The sequence below is a fragment of the Choloepus didactylus genome, chromosome 7, assembly GCF_015220235.1.
Source record: "Choloepus didactylus isolate mChoDid1 chromosome 7, mChoDid1.pri, whole genome shotgun sequence".
NCBI lineage: Eukaryota > Metazoa > Chordata > Mammalia > Pilosa > Megalonychidae > Choloepus > Choloepus didactylus.
In genome coordinates, this window is record NC_051313.1 from 11,278,364 (window position 1) to 11,295,934 (window position 17,571).

The window sequence follows — 17,571 nt, forward strand, 5'->3', positions numbered from 1 at the left end:
AAAACAGAGAAATGGGAACTCCTCAGAACTAAAAGCTTCTGTACCTCAAAGGAATTTGTCAAAAAGGTAAAGAGACAGCCAACTCAATGTGAGAAAATATTTGGAAACCGTCTATCTGATAAGAGACTATCTATCTGATATCTTGTATATATAAAGACATCTTACAACTCAACGACATTAGTACAAATAGCCCAATTATAAAATGTGCAAAAGATATGAAAAGACATATCTCCAAAGAGGAAATACAAATGGCTAAAAAGCACATGAAAAAATGTTCATCTTCGCTAATTATTAGGGAGTACAAATCAAGACCACAATGAGATATCATCTCACACCAATAAGAATGGTTGCCCTTAAACAAACACAAAACTACAAATGCTGGAGAGGATGTGGAGAAATTGGAACTCTTATCCATTATTGATGGGACTGTATAATGGTTCAGCCACTCTGGAAGACAGTTTTGCAGTTCCTCAGAAAACTAGGTATTGAGTTACTCTATGATCCAGAAATTTCACTAATTAGTATTTACCCAGAGGACCTGAAAGCAGTGACATGAACAGATATTTGCACATGGATCTTCATAGTGGCATTGTTCACAATTGCCAAGAGACGGAAGCAATCTAAATGTCCTACATCAGATGAATGGATAAACTGTGGTACATACATATGATGGAATATTACGCAGCAATGAGAAGGAATGAGGTCATGAAGCATATGAGGACATAATGCTGAGTGAAATAAGTCAGATACAAAAGGAGAGGTATTGTATATTACCACTAATCTGAACTCTGTAAAAAGCGTAAACCAAGTGTGTTATGTTGTAGAATATATGGGACCTGGAGACAGGTAACAGCTAGTGAAGGGGGAATGGTGATCTAATAAGAACAGATAAGATATTGAGGGTGATCTTAATGACACAGGAATGCTCAGGAATGACTATGGTTCGTTAACTTTCTTGGGGTATGATAGGAGCATATTGAAGCAACACAGTTATTTTAGGATATTTGTTTTTCTTATTCCTTTGTTTTGTTTTGTTTGACACTTTTTTTTTTTTTAATTTTTTGATAAATCAAGTTAAAAAAAAAAATAACCAAAGAAGGTTACCAGGGCTTCTAGTCAGGCACTTTAAATTTCTTAGTTGCTTTGAAAGAACATATTCTCCCTTTACTAAAATATGTCCTCAGTATTGCATTTTAAATATTTGATTTTATCACAGAAACAAATACTTTGAAAGTCATACAGAGTATATGTAAGTTAGTAACTATACTACACAATACTGATGATTTTCATGGAGATACTGTTTGCCAAACTCTTTGAGAAAACTTCTAGTAATAGGGCAAACTCTCCATCCATTGTTGTCAGCATATTATGTACAATTTGACTTTAGTAAAAATAGAATATGCTATCCATAGCTGCGAGTCTTGTTGAATAAACACCTTAAATAAGTTGTTTGTTTATTTGGCAAACGTGTCAAGTCCTACTAAGTACCAAGCATTGTTTGGGGCACTAGGATATAACAGTGAACAAAATGAAGTCCTCCTCTTGTGGAGTTTATATTTCTTTAATGTAATATGAAAATAAAAGCAAAATTGATTTCCATTTGTCCCAAGAGGGTAGTAGATGAGCGTGTAGCATGAAAGTCTGAATCAATTAGCTGGCCCAAGCCTGGCAAAGATGGATGTGTACACAAGACTGTCATTTGGCGTTGAATTTTACATGGAAAAGTGATTTTAATATTGTCTGGTCTGTAGCTTTTCTGACAATATACTCTTTGGTTGATGTTTTGCACGTATTTCTCAGCTCAATTTAAAACTCCCCTCCATGATCAGAATTTCCTGATTTGTCAGCTTAAGTTTTCTTTTCTCGTATGTAATTTAAAACGTCCTTGAATCACCTCGAGTCCTCTTTTCCTATTATTTATACCATTAATATAAATGGTAAATGGTTACCAGAGCCTCTTAATTATCATTTAAAGGAATGTAAGTATTCACTTTCTTAATCTCCTCTATTTAAGACATTGAAAAAAATACCAAAGGGTGATTTAAGGTGGTAAGAGCAGTTAAATAGAGAGTTCAAAATCCTCTCAGAGAATCATTCCTGGCTTAAGAACACGGTGACATGTCATACTGTTAATTTCCATATCGTGGGCGTTTCTTTCTTATCCAGCTATTAATGTTAGCTGAAATTCATCCATTGAATTACTCTATTAGTCATCTCCAAACAGCTGAAATAAAAGCCCACTGCTTCAGCTTGTTTTCAAAATCTCAGGTAGCACCGCTGGCCTTTATAGGATCAGCAAATGGAAATTTAAACAATAAAAAAGCCGACTCTTCATGAAGACTGCTTTGAAGTTCCAGTTAATAATTGTTGTTTAAAATAATCGACTCTGAAGCATTCGAAGATTCTGAGAAGCCATGAGTCACTGAAGAAATACGAAGTTACACCTCAAATAACCATTTTGTCTTAGGAGTTTGGGGTTATAATTATTTCAAAACAGGTTGTGCGTGTTCAGTGAGTCTCAAGAGAACGTTTGACGAGAACATACTTGTCTTTCAATCTATTAATCAACCCTTATCTTTTAAGACATTTCCTTCTGGGGTTATAATTCATTTGCCTATGAAAATGAAATTTATATGAATATTAAAATACTTCTAGTGGTATCAAGAATAAGGCTGACATTTTGGAGACCTAATACTGCCTCTTAAGGAATAATTATTGGTATAGCCAAGAAGGACAAAGTGGCAAAGAGGAAATACTGTACCAGGCTGTAAGCTAAGGGAAGACGTCCTTTAAAAGCAGGCAATTAGACCAGCACCTGACAAATGGTAGGCACTCAATAAATACTAGGGGAGCGAATAAATGAATGAAAAAGAGCATCCCAGCAGCCTCAGGGGTTCTGCAGGCCTGCCCAGGGACACACACCCTCCGCAGAGGCGGTGGGAGCCCATCTAGAAGGGTCCAGAGCAAGGAATCTGGAGTCGACCACCCTGTCTGCAACTTGACTGCGTCCCAGACAGCTCTGTGACCCTCTGTCTCTTGTGTCAAATGAGGATATTAATAATTAATGGAGCCTACAGCATAGCGTTGTCGAGAGGATTAAATGAGCGATTGCTTAGCACATAGAACACATTCAACAAATACCACCTAATTTTAGAGTTAGAATACACAATTGGATATTGGCATTAGATTGAGGTCTATGACTTTTTATGCAAGATATTGGAAATAGAATTGAAAACCGAGATGAGTCTGTGGTTTTCATAAAGCTGAAGAAGTCTTAATCTTAGGTATTGAAGTTTGGGCTGGGTGGGGGGTGGTGAAGTGAGGCAGACTGCATTTCCACTGTGCACCCAGGGGCAACTGGCCATTTCTTTCTTTTTTTTTTTTTTCTTTTTTTTTTATCTTCATTTTATTGAGATATATTCACATACCACGCAGTCATACAAAACAAATCGTACTTTTGATTGTTCACAGTACCATTACATAGTGGTACATTCATCACCCAAATCAATCCCTGACACCTTCATTAGCACACACACAAAAATAACAAGAATAATAATTAGAGTGAAAAAGAGCAATTGAAGTAAAAAAGAACACTGTTTCTTTGTCTGTTTGTTTCCTTCCCCTATTTTTCTACTCATCCATCCATAAACTAGACAAAGTGGAGTGTGGTCCTTATGGCTTTCCCAATCCCGTTGTCACCCCTCATAAACTACATTTTTATCCAACTGTCTTCGAGATTCATGGGTTATTTCTTTCTAACTTAGGTTTAATAGCAAGAGGAAGCAACTGCTTGCTATGCAAGACAAAAAGAGGAAAAAAGGTGCTTTTTCTTACTCAAAAAAGCCTTCAGTGATCCCCCATTTTGTTACAGTCTGGTATTTTTACAAACAGGCATTCAAGACCAGCCCTGGTCTGATCCTACCCGATCCTCATCGTTTAGTAAAAGTTTCAGCCTGATTTTACATCAATTCCATGTATCTCCCCCCCTCCCCGGCCATGTAACTTCCTCTCCTCTCCAACATCACACCCTCATGCTAGAAGCCAAAGGCTCCGACTTCTTGGATGAACTCAGCATTTCCCCACCCCTAGGCTTGTTTTGAATGCACTTAAGAAAGAAATCTGCAAATCCCTGACCATTGTCCAATGCACATGCCTGTTTGTAAAAATGCCAGACTGTAACAAAATGGGGCATCACTGAAGGTTTTTTTGAGTAAGAAAAAGCACCTTTTTTCCTTTTTTTGTCTTGCATAGCAAGCAGTTGCTTCCTCCTGCAAAATCCAGTGCTCCTTCCACTGGAGCCTCCAGGCATGTGTCAATCTAGCTAAGGTTTTGGTGAGCTGTAAAAGCCTTTTCCCCAAATGCCTTGATCATCACTTCTCTCCTATAGCTCACAGACTGGCACCCAGCAGTTGGTCCATAAATGTGTTGAATTGTTTACTCTCATTTACCTTTCTCCTTTATAAAATGATTTATTCCAGATTTGCCAAAGAGAAGAGTTTTAGATAGAGTCTTAGCTGTCTGGTCTTTACCAATAATTTGTTTCCAAAATAGAAAATAACCCTGATGTAGTAGGGCACAAAAGGAAAGACCGAGAAAGAGGAGAGGAAGAGGAGGATTCTCCTTCCTCACAGCAAGGATTGTCAGAAAACGGAGGGTGGGAGAGGGGAAGGGGGTACTGGAGCTTGTAGTCTGTGTCCAGTGTATTCTACTTGGCTGATTTCTTGGTGCCTCTTAGGAGAGAAGAGACAAGAAATCTCCACATCGTCTTAGGATCCAGACCCACTGGGGAAAGGAGAGAAACTGGGACTACCCCCAGCCTTGCCTGGGGATGCAGCCACAGCTGATTTCCTGTCATGAAAGACCCTTGTGGGGTGGAGGTGATGGTGGGAGGGGAGGGGGTGCAGGGGCAGAGACTCAGGGAGACAAGGGTTAAACTTGCTTTCATCGCTGGGCATTCCTATTCCTTAGAGATAGATCACCCACAGAGCACAAGTAAGCACAAGACAGAGTAGGGTGTCTTAGACATGAGGTTATCACTTCCCTTGCTTTGCAGTTTTGTGTTGCCGGGGAGATTGGGGCAGGGGGGAGGGCAGGGATGGGCTTCTCTATCATGGCCGGGCCACCATGAGATTGCTGGAGTTCCGTTTGCATAGTGTCACAGCTAGGATGATGCTGATGACTGAGTGCTGGTGCACGTGGAGCCAGAACCATCCATCTGGACCATGGAGGTAAGTAGTGCTCTGAATGCACAGCCAACCAGCTCAGACGGGCCCCAGGCTGCCCAGCCTCCTCTGCTCTCCCCTGGGCTTCCTACTTCAGAGAGAAATGAGAAGTCCTTAGATGGGAGATTTCCTTAGCTTTCTGCTGCAAAACCAAAACAACTCCCTACCCTTCACCCCTTGTTCCTCCTTCCCTGGGAAGACTTTTTATAGGACCCTTCTCAGGACACTACTCTTAGTGATAACTTTCTCTCCAATATATTCCATTGTTCTCTGTCTACTAGATCCTTCTCGTCATAATTTAAGCAGCCTTAAATGTCTTGCAAGTAAATCCAAAAACCAAAACAAAAAGCCCACCCTAACCCACATTTCCAGCTCTTACCCCATCTCTCTCTACCGCTTTATTGACAACCAGTCCCTGGAAGATGTATGTGGCATTGAAGGGGGAGCTCAGGAAATATTCGTTGAAAGACTGAACAGGTAAAAGAATGGAAAATTGGAAAGGGGTAATCAACCTGGCTCTTATTCAATATCAGGTCAAGTGCTTTGCGCTATTTTGCATTGTGTGCGCTTCTGCTCCTGTCTGCATGTGGTGATTCAAATGGGAGCACGGAAAGCAGACAGCATATTAGCGCAGGCTTATTGCCACTGGACCCTGCATCGGGTCCTGGGCCCGGCACTCCCACACGTTTACTGAGGTACCTTTCACAAAGACTCCCCGAGAAATGTCCTCTTTTAATCCCTTTGTAGCCCAAGAAGCAAAGGCAGGAAAGCCTGTGTGGCCACTGCAGCCAGCTCCAAACCCAGGCAGCTCTGGTCAACCGCCTTCCAGGGGAAGTCTCGTCTTATCTTTTATCTCATTGCATATGGCAGAATTAATTATGTATTTTTCATGGAAAGCTTAAATAAGGGAGGCCATGTGGTTGAGTGGAAAGACGGATTGTCAGAAGAGCTGAATCCTGCATCTTAACCCTTTCATGATCTTGCAATGAGTTACTTGTTTTTTTTTCTGTTTTTTTCAGCTTGTAAAAAGAGAAGCGGGGTCCAAGGAACTTAAGTGCCTTAATTTAAAGGTTTTGTCAAGTGCAAAGTGCTGCTTAAATATAAATTATAACTTTGATTTTATCCTCTTTGGAATAAATTCCATCTTTAAAGGATAAGATGTCATTGGGAGGAAGTATATGCAGCTTTAGAGAAAGACCTAACTTTACTATTTCCAATCAGTTTTCCCAAGTCTATTAAATACTGTTTTCTGGCCTATGGCTGTAACTTCCTTTTCTGCGTCTTGATGTTACTTTATTTAGAGAAAATAGGCGGACACTGAAGTTTATTTTTTCTTCAATAAAACTTGTCCCCTCCCCCCCGATTATTAAAGAATACATGCTTACAGAAAAGAAATAGAAAATTAGAAAGAGGGAAATAATCATCATCTGGAAATAATTCCTGGTAAAATTTTGGTGTATTTACTTCCAGGATATTTAGAAGATAACTGAAATCTTCTTGCTAGATGTACAGTTTTGTACTCTGCTTCTTTTTTTGGTGGAACATACTATAAACATTTGGAGAAACTCTTTCGTTCAACGAATCACAGTTTGCGTGACAGGAAATAGCCAACGCCCCGGGGAGAAAAATTAAAGCCACCAGTGGCAGCCGCAAAGCTGACTTTAATTTGTCACAATAGCGATTCCATTTCCTCTTCTTCAGGGATAGCTGACAACTGTCCTCAATTTCACCACCACTCCCTTCTCTTTCTTATCAAAGCACACAGCATCGGGCGATGAGATGAAATCTGCAATCTGCCACTTGGCACCTCGGCCAGAGCAGTAGGAACAGCGAAAAACACAGTTGAAATGTTGCAAAATTGAACGCGTTCCTAGTTTTCTTGCCACAGATTCTCTAATTAAATTACAGAAATATTTGTTCAATAATATTGAAGTACTTTCATACAAAAAAAAAGGAAATTGTCTAAATGTACTATAAACATGACTACTGCAATGTAGGAAAATATTAAACATGAGTAGTCATTATAGGTATATGGTGCATGAAAGGAATATATTTCATGCATCTATTGCCTTTGAACATCAACATTTATATTCTATTCTATTGCGGCTAGGGGCTTGTGCCCTGGAATTGCAGTTTTGGGGTTCGAATTCTGGCTTACTAGCTGGCTGACCTTGGGCACGTGATTTCTTCTTTTTCAGCCTCAGTTTCCTCACCTTAAATAGTAGTACTTACTTCATAGGGAAGATTAAGTGAGCTAATCCAAGTAAACATGTGAAACCGTATCTGGTACCCTGGGACTCACACAATTAGCCACTGTTGTTATTATTGTATGACGTAATAGCCGCATGCTATGATTGACACATGCCAGTGGTTTCCAAACACCTGTCGAAGGCCAGAGCCAGCTTGCTCTGTCAGATCACCTCGGGAATTTCTGGAAATAGACTGGGCCCCACCTGCAGAGATTTGGGACTAAGGAGCAGGTGTGGAAGTGTGGTGGGGTGTGGCCAGTGCTTTCAGGGGATGGGGTGGGAGGAAGGAGGAGGGAAAGGTCCTTTTGTCATCCTAAGGAGGCTGCACAAAGGCCATGATGCTGGGGCCAGGGCTCACGGTAGATAGATGTTTCCTAGAGAAGGTGGGTGGGCAGGGGCGTGCTCAGCAGCGGGGACAGGTATATCCAAAGCACAACTATATTTATGAAGGAATTGCTATGAGCACAGCAGGCTGCTGGGCACGTTTATCTCACTTACAGCTCTCCATAACCCAGTGAGGGTGACATGATAATCTCCTTCCAAATACTTGTATACCTTGGCATTAAGGATAAGCATGTTGCACACCTTTCCCCAGGGCACAAAGGAAGTGGATTTGAACCCGGGTCTGACTTCAGGGTTCACCCTTTCCATTAGCTCCCTCTGTTGACAATGGTCGCGTTTGTAGAGCTCTGGGTGGGCCTGGGAGGCAGCCTGCGCTTGGGGTGTGAAGGGGCTCTTTGTGGCCCCTCCTGTCCTGCTGGGCCTTCAGGAGGCCGGCAGCCTGGGGGAGCCTTGCCCACGGGGAGCCCCAGCTGGTCCCCCACATCCTGCTGGCAGCCTGGGGGAGCCTTGCCCATGGGGAGCCCCAGCTGGTCCCCCACATCCTGCCCCTGGGGTGAAGCATCTCTCACCTCATGGCTGCTACCTGGGCCATTGTCAGTTTCCGTGGCTTCGGCTCCCTGGGGGCTCTTCCTTTGTAACTGCTGCCACCCTCCCCAGGCACAGCCCTACTGCCCCCTCCCCCCTCCACAGGTCCCCCAAGGCGATGTGTTTGCTAGTTACAAAGAAAACAAGATCTTCTGGCTCTTGATGTTAACCCTGAGGACTCAGTTTGGAAACACACAGAACATATTGAGATCTTATAGATCTTTGGAAACTTTGGGGGTGGGGCAGCAAGGAGGGGAACTAACCGCTCATTTTGTTCATTAATGAAGTTAGAAGAGAGAGGCTGGGCCCAGTTCCGGGTAGGGGTTGAATTTAGTTTTATTTAAAAAACAAGCCGTTCTAGCTTGTTTTTGGTACCCTGGGCCTCACACAATTAGCCACTGAGTAACTTCCGTCTTGAGGAACTTAATTTACTCCTGCTTCCCTCTACATGTCAGTGTCTCCAGAGATCCACAGACCCCCCCCCCCCCCCCATGCCAGAGATATTCAGGGTGGGGTAGGATTTGCTCACGGACGTGCTGCAGGGGAAATGGCCATACGTCCGTGTGGTGCTCAAGTGAGACAGCGAACCCTCTAGTCTCCGAGACCAGTAGCCACGTGGGCACAGAAGAGAATCCACAATGGGGGGTGGTTGTCTGAACCCTGTCGTCTGGATAATTTCTTAGAGGAAAGGAAATTGCTGGCGAAAACCACCTTTTTGTGGGCTTTATCATCGACAGTCTTGTAGTTATTTGCTAACTCAATTTTATGATCAACTGAGATTATGGGAGCCCTTGAATATAGGAGCAGCCCACTTTGTGATACCTGATTGCCAGACCTGGCCACAGAGCTCATGGGTGATAATTCTCAAGCGGAGTTTCCACAAAAGGCTTCTCTTGTGCCTGCACTCCCTATTTCCAGCTCTTTCCTGAACACTTCTACTTGACTGTCCTTTTACACACTCACCCTGTCCCAACTGAGCTTGCCTTCTCTCTCCCAACATGCTCCCCAGTTTTCCTCACTGTTGATCTCATCCCCAAATTTTCAGATGCCAACCCAGCCCCCGGGGTTCACAATAATCAGCCTCACAAAACTTGTCTCCTTTCTGCACTGTCTCTGGATTTATTACTTTAGCTCTGCTGCCATCACAGTCTGCCTCCTCCTTACATTTCTCGTGATTCATTGCATCTGTCCTTGTCAGTTAATTTTCTTAAACACACTTTTATTCTGACAATCATTTTTTCAAAATTTTCTAGTAATCCTATTTGCTTGATGAATCAAATTAAAATTCTTTACCTTGGTATTCCAAGCCTTTTGTTCTCTCTTTGGCCAATATACTTTATGTACCACTTTTCAGACCATCTTCCTACTTTGTGACTTAACATCCCCTATATGTCAGCTTGGTCCCTCTTCTAGGTGGTTCCTTAGCAAGTCCACACTTCACCTTCTCTTTCAGGACTCAATGCAGGCCATTTGAGCCCTCTTCTCCTGCTCAGGGAACTTCAGTAATCTCTGCCTTCTCTTGTCTCTGACTTACTGTTTATGTCAATTATTTTAGAACTAAATCATTTACTCTCTTGCAGGGTCCTTGGCTTACCGTGAGATAACTAGCTGTTTGAGGGTTGAAAGTTCCCTTGCTAGTGCTCAGAATCTTCAGCCCCAAGTTAGGATATAACAGGTGTACCCGAATCCTTATTGAATGGGAAGAAATAATTCACATTTTCAAGCCTGGCATCTCTGGCTAACTTCAGTGCCATCACTAAGACAGGAGCTGGGCACTGCGTCAAAGGCTCTCTCAGCCTCGTGGTGGTCATTGTGACCGGGGGGCAAGCTGGCCTCGTCCTGCTTGGCATTAAGTGGGGGCACTGTTTGTTGAATGAATGAATGGTAACCCAGAGGAAATATTGACCTTCCTGATTCAGTTTTCTATTTTTCATCACTCAGACCAAAAGTAAATCCAATAAGTGACATCAGCCAGGTTAGCAGAAGGCAAGGGCTGCTATCAGGTCTATCTTTCGAAGGTGAAAACTGTTTTGTTTTCAGTATGGTTTTCCTCAGACCATATTGGGATGGTCTCCCCCAACTTCCCTTTCTTGAATGGCTGGTCTTGCAGAGAAATTTGTAACTAGTCCAGTAGAGCTGTTACCACTCTTCCCTGGTTCTTCTGGCCTTGAAGCATATTTAGAATGGTTCTAGAAGGTGGCCTGCGCCTGCAGCCTGGTTTCCCGGCATTCTTGCTGCGATAACTGTTGGTGTTTTTAACTCTTCTGGGAAGTCTTTCCTAATTTCCCCACCAGTTAGTCATCCCCTACTCTCACGCCCCCAAAGTTAACAGTTCCTCCTTTGAATCTGTATACATGTATATATTTCTCATATGGCATGCATTCTTATTATATATGCTTGTATTATTAGATGTATCACACCATATCCAATTTGATTCACCTATTTTTCACCATATCAATTTGATTTGCCTTTGTATCCCTAGCCCCTGGCTTCTTGCTTGGCATCCAACAGGTGCTGGGTGTTCACCGACTGCATTATGGTAGGGAGTGGGTGAAGTGGTGAGGATACCCTCATCTCTGGCTTCTGCAAAGTGGGGGAATATCAAGCTAACCATCCTTCTGGTTGGTGTTTCTGCATCTGAAGTGCAGGGACACTGCAGCCAGAAATCTGGCACACGTGTCACGGCACACGGCCCAGGTGAGTCACTGGCACCCCGATCACAGCCACTGCCTCGCCTTTCCTCCGGAGGAAGGTAAATATTGAATTTGAAATTGTGGGGTGTCCTCGTGGCACTCCCGGGCACCAAGAGGAGCCTGAGCCAGAGAGCAGCCAGCCTCTCCCCTCTCTGCTTCGGGAGTGCCCCCCTCTTAGCACAACTTCTTTCAGATCTCTCTTTCCTTACGGTTCTTTGCGTTTTGTGTGGTTCTCATAGGTAATGCTAACGGGGCTCTTTAAGGAGATGCTGACAGGCTGTCACCACCTGCTAGGAATTCTCTCATTGAAAAATGAGTTTGCAAGCAAGCTGGCCCCCATCTTTAAGATGGGGCTGCCACTTGGCACCAGATGGTTTGTAACATGCTGGTGGCTTTTGGTGGACAGTCTTCCTGTGACTGTATTTTATATATCAAAGAAAGGAGGGTTGTGAGATATAATATGCCTTAGATAACAGATTTCAAGAAAGCTGGGTCTTTGAGTCTCTAGGTCACTTCTCCTTCATAAAAAAGTTTAAAAATACAGATGTATGTATATATTAGCTCTATTTCAGAAATCATAAGCAGAAGAAAATATTTCTGTAGCACTACTAAAATTACTCTCATGGCTGTGTAGCTAAAGTGGCCCTACCTGGAGAGAGGCAAGTCTGAAGGACTAGAGCTTAAAAAGTCAAGACTAACAAATTAACAGACAGGGAAAGCCAACTAACCAATGAACCTACTCCTGCAAAGCCCGGGGCTGGTCTGGAGCTCCAGGCTTGTAGTGGCAGCTGATATCTGGTCCCCTGAACCCCAGGCAGAAGCTCCATAACTCCCTCGAGCACCGGGGTCCCCGGGAATGTTTTCTTGGTATGTCACTTTCTTCGCTGAGCCAGTGTGGAAATCATGTTGTGTTGCTCTGAAATGGTTTCCACGGGAACATCTCAACCTAGTCATTATATACTCAGGCTCCTGATTATATTAAACCAGGAGACTGAGAGGCAGAAGGGGCTGCTGTCACCGCCTGCACTGCAGAAAATCATGATTACTTCGGCTGCTCTCCCCTCCGTGGCGACGCGTCTCTGAACACGTCTCTCCGTGGTCTCTTCTTTCTTGTTTTCCCCCACACAGAGCTAGTAAATGAAATAAATCTGTGGGGCCCAGGCAGCGGGATAATAGAAACATTAAATTCCCCATCCCTCCCCTCCTTCAGTTCTCTGTTTTAGGGCCTCATCTGGAGTAGAAAGAATTGCCACCTTTTTCTCTCCCCTGTGTTGTCCTTCTGTGCTTAGGTGGAAAGACGGCTGTCTCCTTTGGATGTCAGAATGCTGTGTCCTACACAATGGGGCCAAAGCCACAGTTTCCTGCTACTGGTCCACGGGGGTTTCTAGAAATTTGCGTAGATGCCTCTCTTTGAATTTGTATAATATGTAAATGGAAAATGAAACTGGCTTTTAGCAGGTAACTTTGCCTTACATGTTTCCATTAATCTGGATGGATCTCTTAGGAGGATTTTCTGATCTCTATTTCTGTAATGCTTGTGACACTGGAGAGGCACTGAACTGAAGTACTCTTTTGTGGGCGCAACTATGCATGCAGTTGAACATGTAATTTATTTTCCAAACTAGGATACTTTGGGAGTAAAAGATGGCACCAGTAATCAGTAGCCCGAGAATGAGGTGCAAACCAGGACTGTGCCAGGGAGGCCAGGATTTAGGGTCCCCTTATATACAGGCAATAGGTACTGGGGCATGGTAGTAACCCCAAATTGGGGGTAAGGGACATCTCTTCTAGATAAAAACGTTTGTATGATTAGAAATGGAAATTGTGGAATTTAAAATCTGGATCAGCAAGAGATGTTCCCTTTCTGGTTATACTTCTGTCTCATGCAAATTTGGTCAATGTGAGTCCATTCTTAAAAGTAAGGTGCTAGCACTGGAAATTGAAACAAAAATAACATTAAGAAAGGAAAATAGACTGGACTGAATGTGCCTATGGAGACGTTACGAAGCCTTTGAATCTGTTTAAAAAACCTCCTGGGTCAGAGGCCTTCAGTCTTTTTCTGTAAAGGCCATACAGTAAGTGTTTTTGGCTTTGGGAGCCATGTGACCTCTGTCCAACTCTTCAGGGCTGGTGCTGGCACTGCCTTTGTAGCTAAAGCCACAGACAAAATGTAAACAAATGGGCATGGCTGTGTGCCAGTAAAACTTTATTTATAAAAGCAGGTGTGGGGGGAGCAGTTTGGCCCATGCACTGTTCTCGCTGACCCCTGTTCTAAGTCATCTGTTTTAATATCTAGAAACTTTGTTCTGATATAAGATATGTTTATCCCAGATATTAATCCTGAGATCTATCCTGGTGGGACAGGTCGGGGCCGAGACTGATCGGCCGGTGGAGAAGCACAGTGGGCCCAACTCTTTTATTTGCATTTTTGCTATTACATGTACTGGCCATTCAAGGCATATATTAAGGTGGATAGAAGAGGGTAAAGAGCCAGGGACACTTTGGAGAGGGAATGGCAGTTGTGTGTTTCCTGCTGGCATTTTGGAAGGGAGTGCAGGGAGACGGTGATTTGATTTTTCCTAGAAATGGTATGGAAACAAAGCCCGAGATTAGATTTCACCTTGGGGGAGAGAGAGCAACACAGCCGGCACCCGAAGCAAATGAAGGCTTGGGTCTGTGCACACACTTGGAAAACTTCCACTCAGGATCTAGGTAAGTGCTACAAAGAATCACTTTAAACAAGTTTGGCACTTCTCATGCAGAACTGGAGTCAGCTGGCACAAATGAAAGTTTTGGGAAAAGTCCCAAATTGTTCCTTAGGGGGTTCTTCTTAAATGGTTATAAGTTATACTTAAATTGTTTCCCTCTAAGCAGAAAGCACACAGTAATAGCAGTGAGTGAGACAACAAGGATAAAGTAGACTGGAGAGGGAGCTGAGCCATGGATGTGATGTCAGGTAACTGCGGGTGACACGCACCCACGGCTCCCGGGTGACAAGCTGCTGTACCGCAGATGAAGATGGGACACTGGAAGGTGACCACAGTAAAGTCAACGGCTCTCATTTCAGGCCACTAATGAGGTGTAAGGGGGCATTCGACTAAGGGGTGGATGGTCCCACAAACCAGGGGCAATTGCAGAGGCAGTCAGCCCTGTCGGGGTGTTGCGTTCAATATGGGGGCAGACTGACACTGCTATTGGTTCAACCTCATCTTTTTGAGGGGAATCTTTCATCTCACTGGTATGTTAACAAGTTACTGCGAGGTCAGGAACTATAGAGAGATTGTCCTTCATGATCTTGTAGCATATTTAGGGATAGACTTGATTCATCTAGGGAAGCAAAGTTGAGAATATTACAAAGCAAAAGGCAATGAAGGCAAATTAACGCTGCTGCAGCACAGATGACCAATAGAGACACGAATGAGAGCTACCTTGAGTGGAGCTGCAAGAGGAGCGAGAAAGGGTTTTCAAGACAGATGGCCAACACTGTCACTCAACAACTGTAGGGACACGGGCAACAGGTAGAGGGAGATGGTGGGGGGCGGGGGCAGAGAGCTGCCAGGGCCAGGGCAAGGGGGCTGGGTAGAGCCAGGGTGCCCGTGGCAGTCCCTGGAGGGTTTACTGCAAGGGCTGACCAGGATGGCCTCTGCTTGTAGCTGATGTGTTTTGCAGGGAACAAGATCAGCAAAATTTTTTCCTGTATTGAGTGTCTTTCAAAGTTTTTATATACTTCTAAAGCTTTTTGTCTGATTGCAAAAGTAAAACAAACTGATTGTGAGAGAACTAAGTGTTACAGAAACCTATAACATAGATAATTAAAAATGCCTCAATTCCACCTGCAAAGATAATCACCATTAGCAGTTGACATTGCTTATTAACATTGGAATAAAAAAAGAAGTAAGTCTTTATTGTTCAGAGCTTTGGAATTACAAAGAGAAATCTCTCCCATTTCCCTAATTGTTCATGCTTTATATTAGAAACCATGCTGTAAGAGCTTATCTAGTATTGAAAAGAGGCTTTTTGGTCGTTTTCACCCTCTGACTCCCAGTGGGTGATGCCATGGGAGAAACTTGGTCTACAACAGATTGTGAGCTGTGCCTCCTGCCCCTCCCTGTCCTGCTGGGGGGCCACGTGCCTGGGGTCTGGAAAGCCGCTCATGCAGCAAAGGCCTCATATGGTAAAGAGGCTGAGCCGGTCCACCTGCCTGGGGTCACTGGAGCAGCCCATTCGGGTTCATCGGGAGAGGGGAGGAGACTTGCTCAGAGCTCCCAAGGGCCGGCTATAATCGTGACTGCATATGTCTAGGGATGTGATCCCCTCTCCTACAAAGCATTTTGGGGGGCCTAGCTGGGGGAGGCTGTTTCTAGTATGGGAAGAGTTATTCCAAGTGTTTGTGGTTCTGCAAGTGCAGAAAAACATAGATATTGTGCATGGATATGGGAGGTTAACAAGCCAGGAGAAATATGCAAATGTCCATCTCCGATTGGTCTTTCCAGCATCTCAGGATCAGATATAGCAAGTTCTAAATTCTCCTAGTAATTTTCCGAGGTCCAGGTAAATCAAATGAACCTCTCCAGCTGGGCTTGTTCATGTTGAAGGAAAGTAATATTCATTGGTGCTGCCAGCACTTTGAAATCTATAGATGGAAGTGATATGGGTGCCAACCTCTGATTACCTCAGAGCAAACTGTGAAACATATCCACGCTCTCTCCCCCGGCCCAAAGTGAAGGGCGCTTACAAGAGTTATGATATCTTGGAGACACGGGTTCTGTAGGGGCAATTGATCACTGTTTTGGTTTTCAAAGGAACATGAGATTAAGAGAATTATGAACAAAAGTCTGAGCAAAGCTGCCAACGAGGAATGATATATGGAGGGAAGAGGTGAGAAGATGAACTTCTGAGAGAGTCATGCTGGAGGAAGCAGTGCGAGGAGACTAAAAGGATTTAGTGATGATGAAGAGGTTTAGAGCTTCAGATTAGACAAAGAAGTGAGAGACAGTGGATGGGACACCAAGGGCAGCTGCAGACAGCTTTTCCTGAGCGTTTTAAAAATCAAATCGAATCTCCTCTGGTCTAGTCCTGGCTGCAGGCGGAGAGCACGTGTTGCACAATGAACGCCATAGCTTCCTTGCATGGGCTTTACAGGATTTTTAAGACTCACCTTTTGAAAGCTGACGTGATCTCACTGGAGCCTCGCTAAAGCTCTAAGAGGGAGGGCAGGGCCAGAATCACTTCACTGGCGAGGACACCGAGAGACAAAGGGTTAGGTTCCAATTGGGAGGAGACGGATGGAGGAAGGAAGGCAGACCTCAGAAGATTCTGAAGTTCAGAGGGAAATGAGGACTTTTATTTGAAGAAAATGTGTTCCTTTCCAGGTACACTTGATTACTCACTGTTAAGTAGGCGGAAGTCGATGAATGGGAAAGAGCCACGGCGTTCAGCAGTAACCCCTGTCTGACCTCTTAGACGCACATCTCCTAGAAAACAGAAAATCCAAACAAATGTTTGAAAACTTTGCCAAGTGTGTTCCCATTTCCTCTGTAAATCCTTTAAACCTGTTTGTCAAATGGAACCGATACCAGATGTCAGGGGGAAAATGGTTTCCTTCCACCTTGCTTCAAAGACCTCTATGTGGGAAGGGATATTTAATTAATGCTAAGTGCAATGAACTTGGCAATATTTTAACAAATGGAACAGAGCTCTCCCTTAAATTTGCCTGGAAGATGAGTCTGTGAAAAATCTAGCAATGTAATGAGGTTTCATAGTCTTATTATACTTCCCAGAGTCATTAAGACAAAGCATCTAAATCTAGAAGGACAAATGGTAAATTGGGATTGAGGCTCTTACTTCTAGGAGAAATTGTAACGACCCCCAGGGTTACTTCCCTTGCTTCCAGCACAGTTACTTTTTGACTCGTGTCTACCTTCCTTGTTCTCCAGGTGATAGCCTTACTCTGCTTTAGAATCAGTTCAGAATGTGCTTCTCTCCTTCACCCCAAGACGACCAGCCAAGCTCCAGGTATGTCAGACACGTACCCTCCCCGGTAAGCGTATTAGACTGTAGCATTTCCATGACTTGGTTATCGGTAGGCTTTCTTTAGTGTCTGTGTACCTTTTCCATCTTGATACAGTGCCATCCTCCCAGTCAAGAGAGGTCACTGCATGGGGTTAAATGAGTGTGGGCTTTGGAGTCAGGTACAGTTTGTGTAAACCTGGCTCAGATACTTGAGACCTCCCTGTGTGATCTTGGGAAATTTATTTCTCAGAGCCTTAGTTGCTCTAAAATGAGGATAAGAACAACTTCAAAGGATCATTTCTGGAGTATCTAAAATCACATTCCCTGCCTGGTAGTAAATGCTGGTTTCACTTCCTTTTAAAGTCCTGTGTGGGCTGTTTGATCCTTCATGGACTATCAGTGAACATCCTCTGTTGACAAACATCGATGCAAACACCACTTGTTGCATATAGGAGATAGAGGAGAGGT

The 17,571-nt window shown here is 43.7% G+C and overlaps 1 protein-coding gene across 2 annotated transcripts in view; it reads right to left on the reverse strand.

The window, feature by feature from the left end:
• The window catches only part of PDE7B (phosphodiesterase 7B), a 335,500-nt gene that overhangs the window by 73,939 nt on the left and 243,990 nt on the right, over positions 1–17,571 (reverse strand). For both annotated transcript variants that reach the window (XM_037844473.1, XM_037844474.1), the window contains one exon: positions 16,482–16,565. In XM_037844473.1, the coding sequence (XP_037700401.1) occupies positions 16,482–16,565 (84 nt within the window). The remainder of the gene's footprint in view (positions 1–16,481; positions 16,566–17,571) is intronic.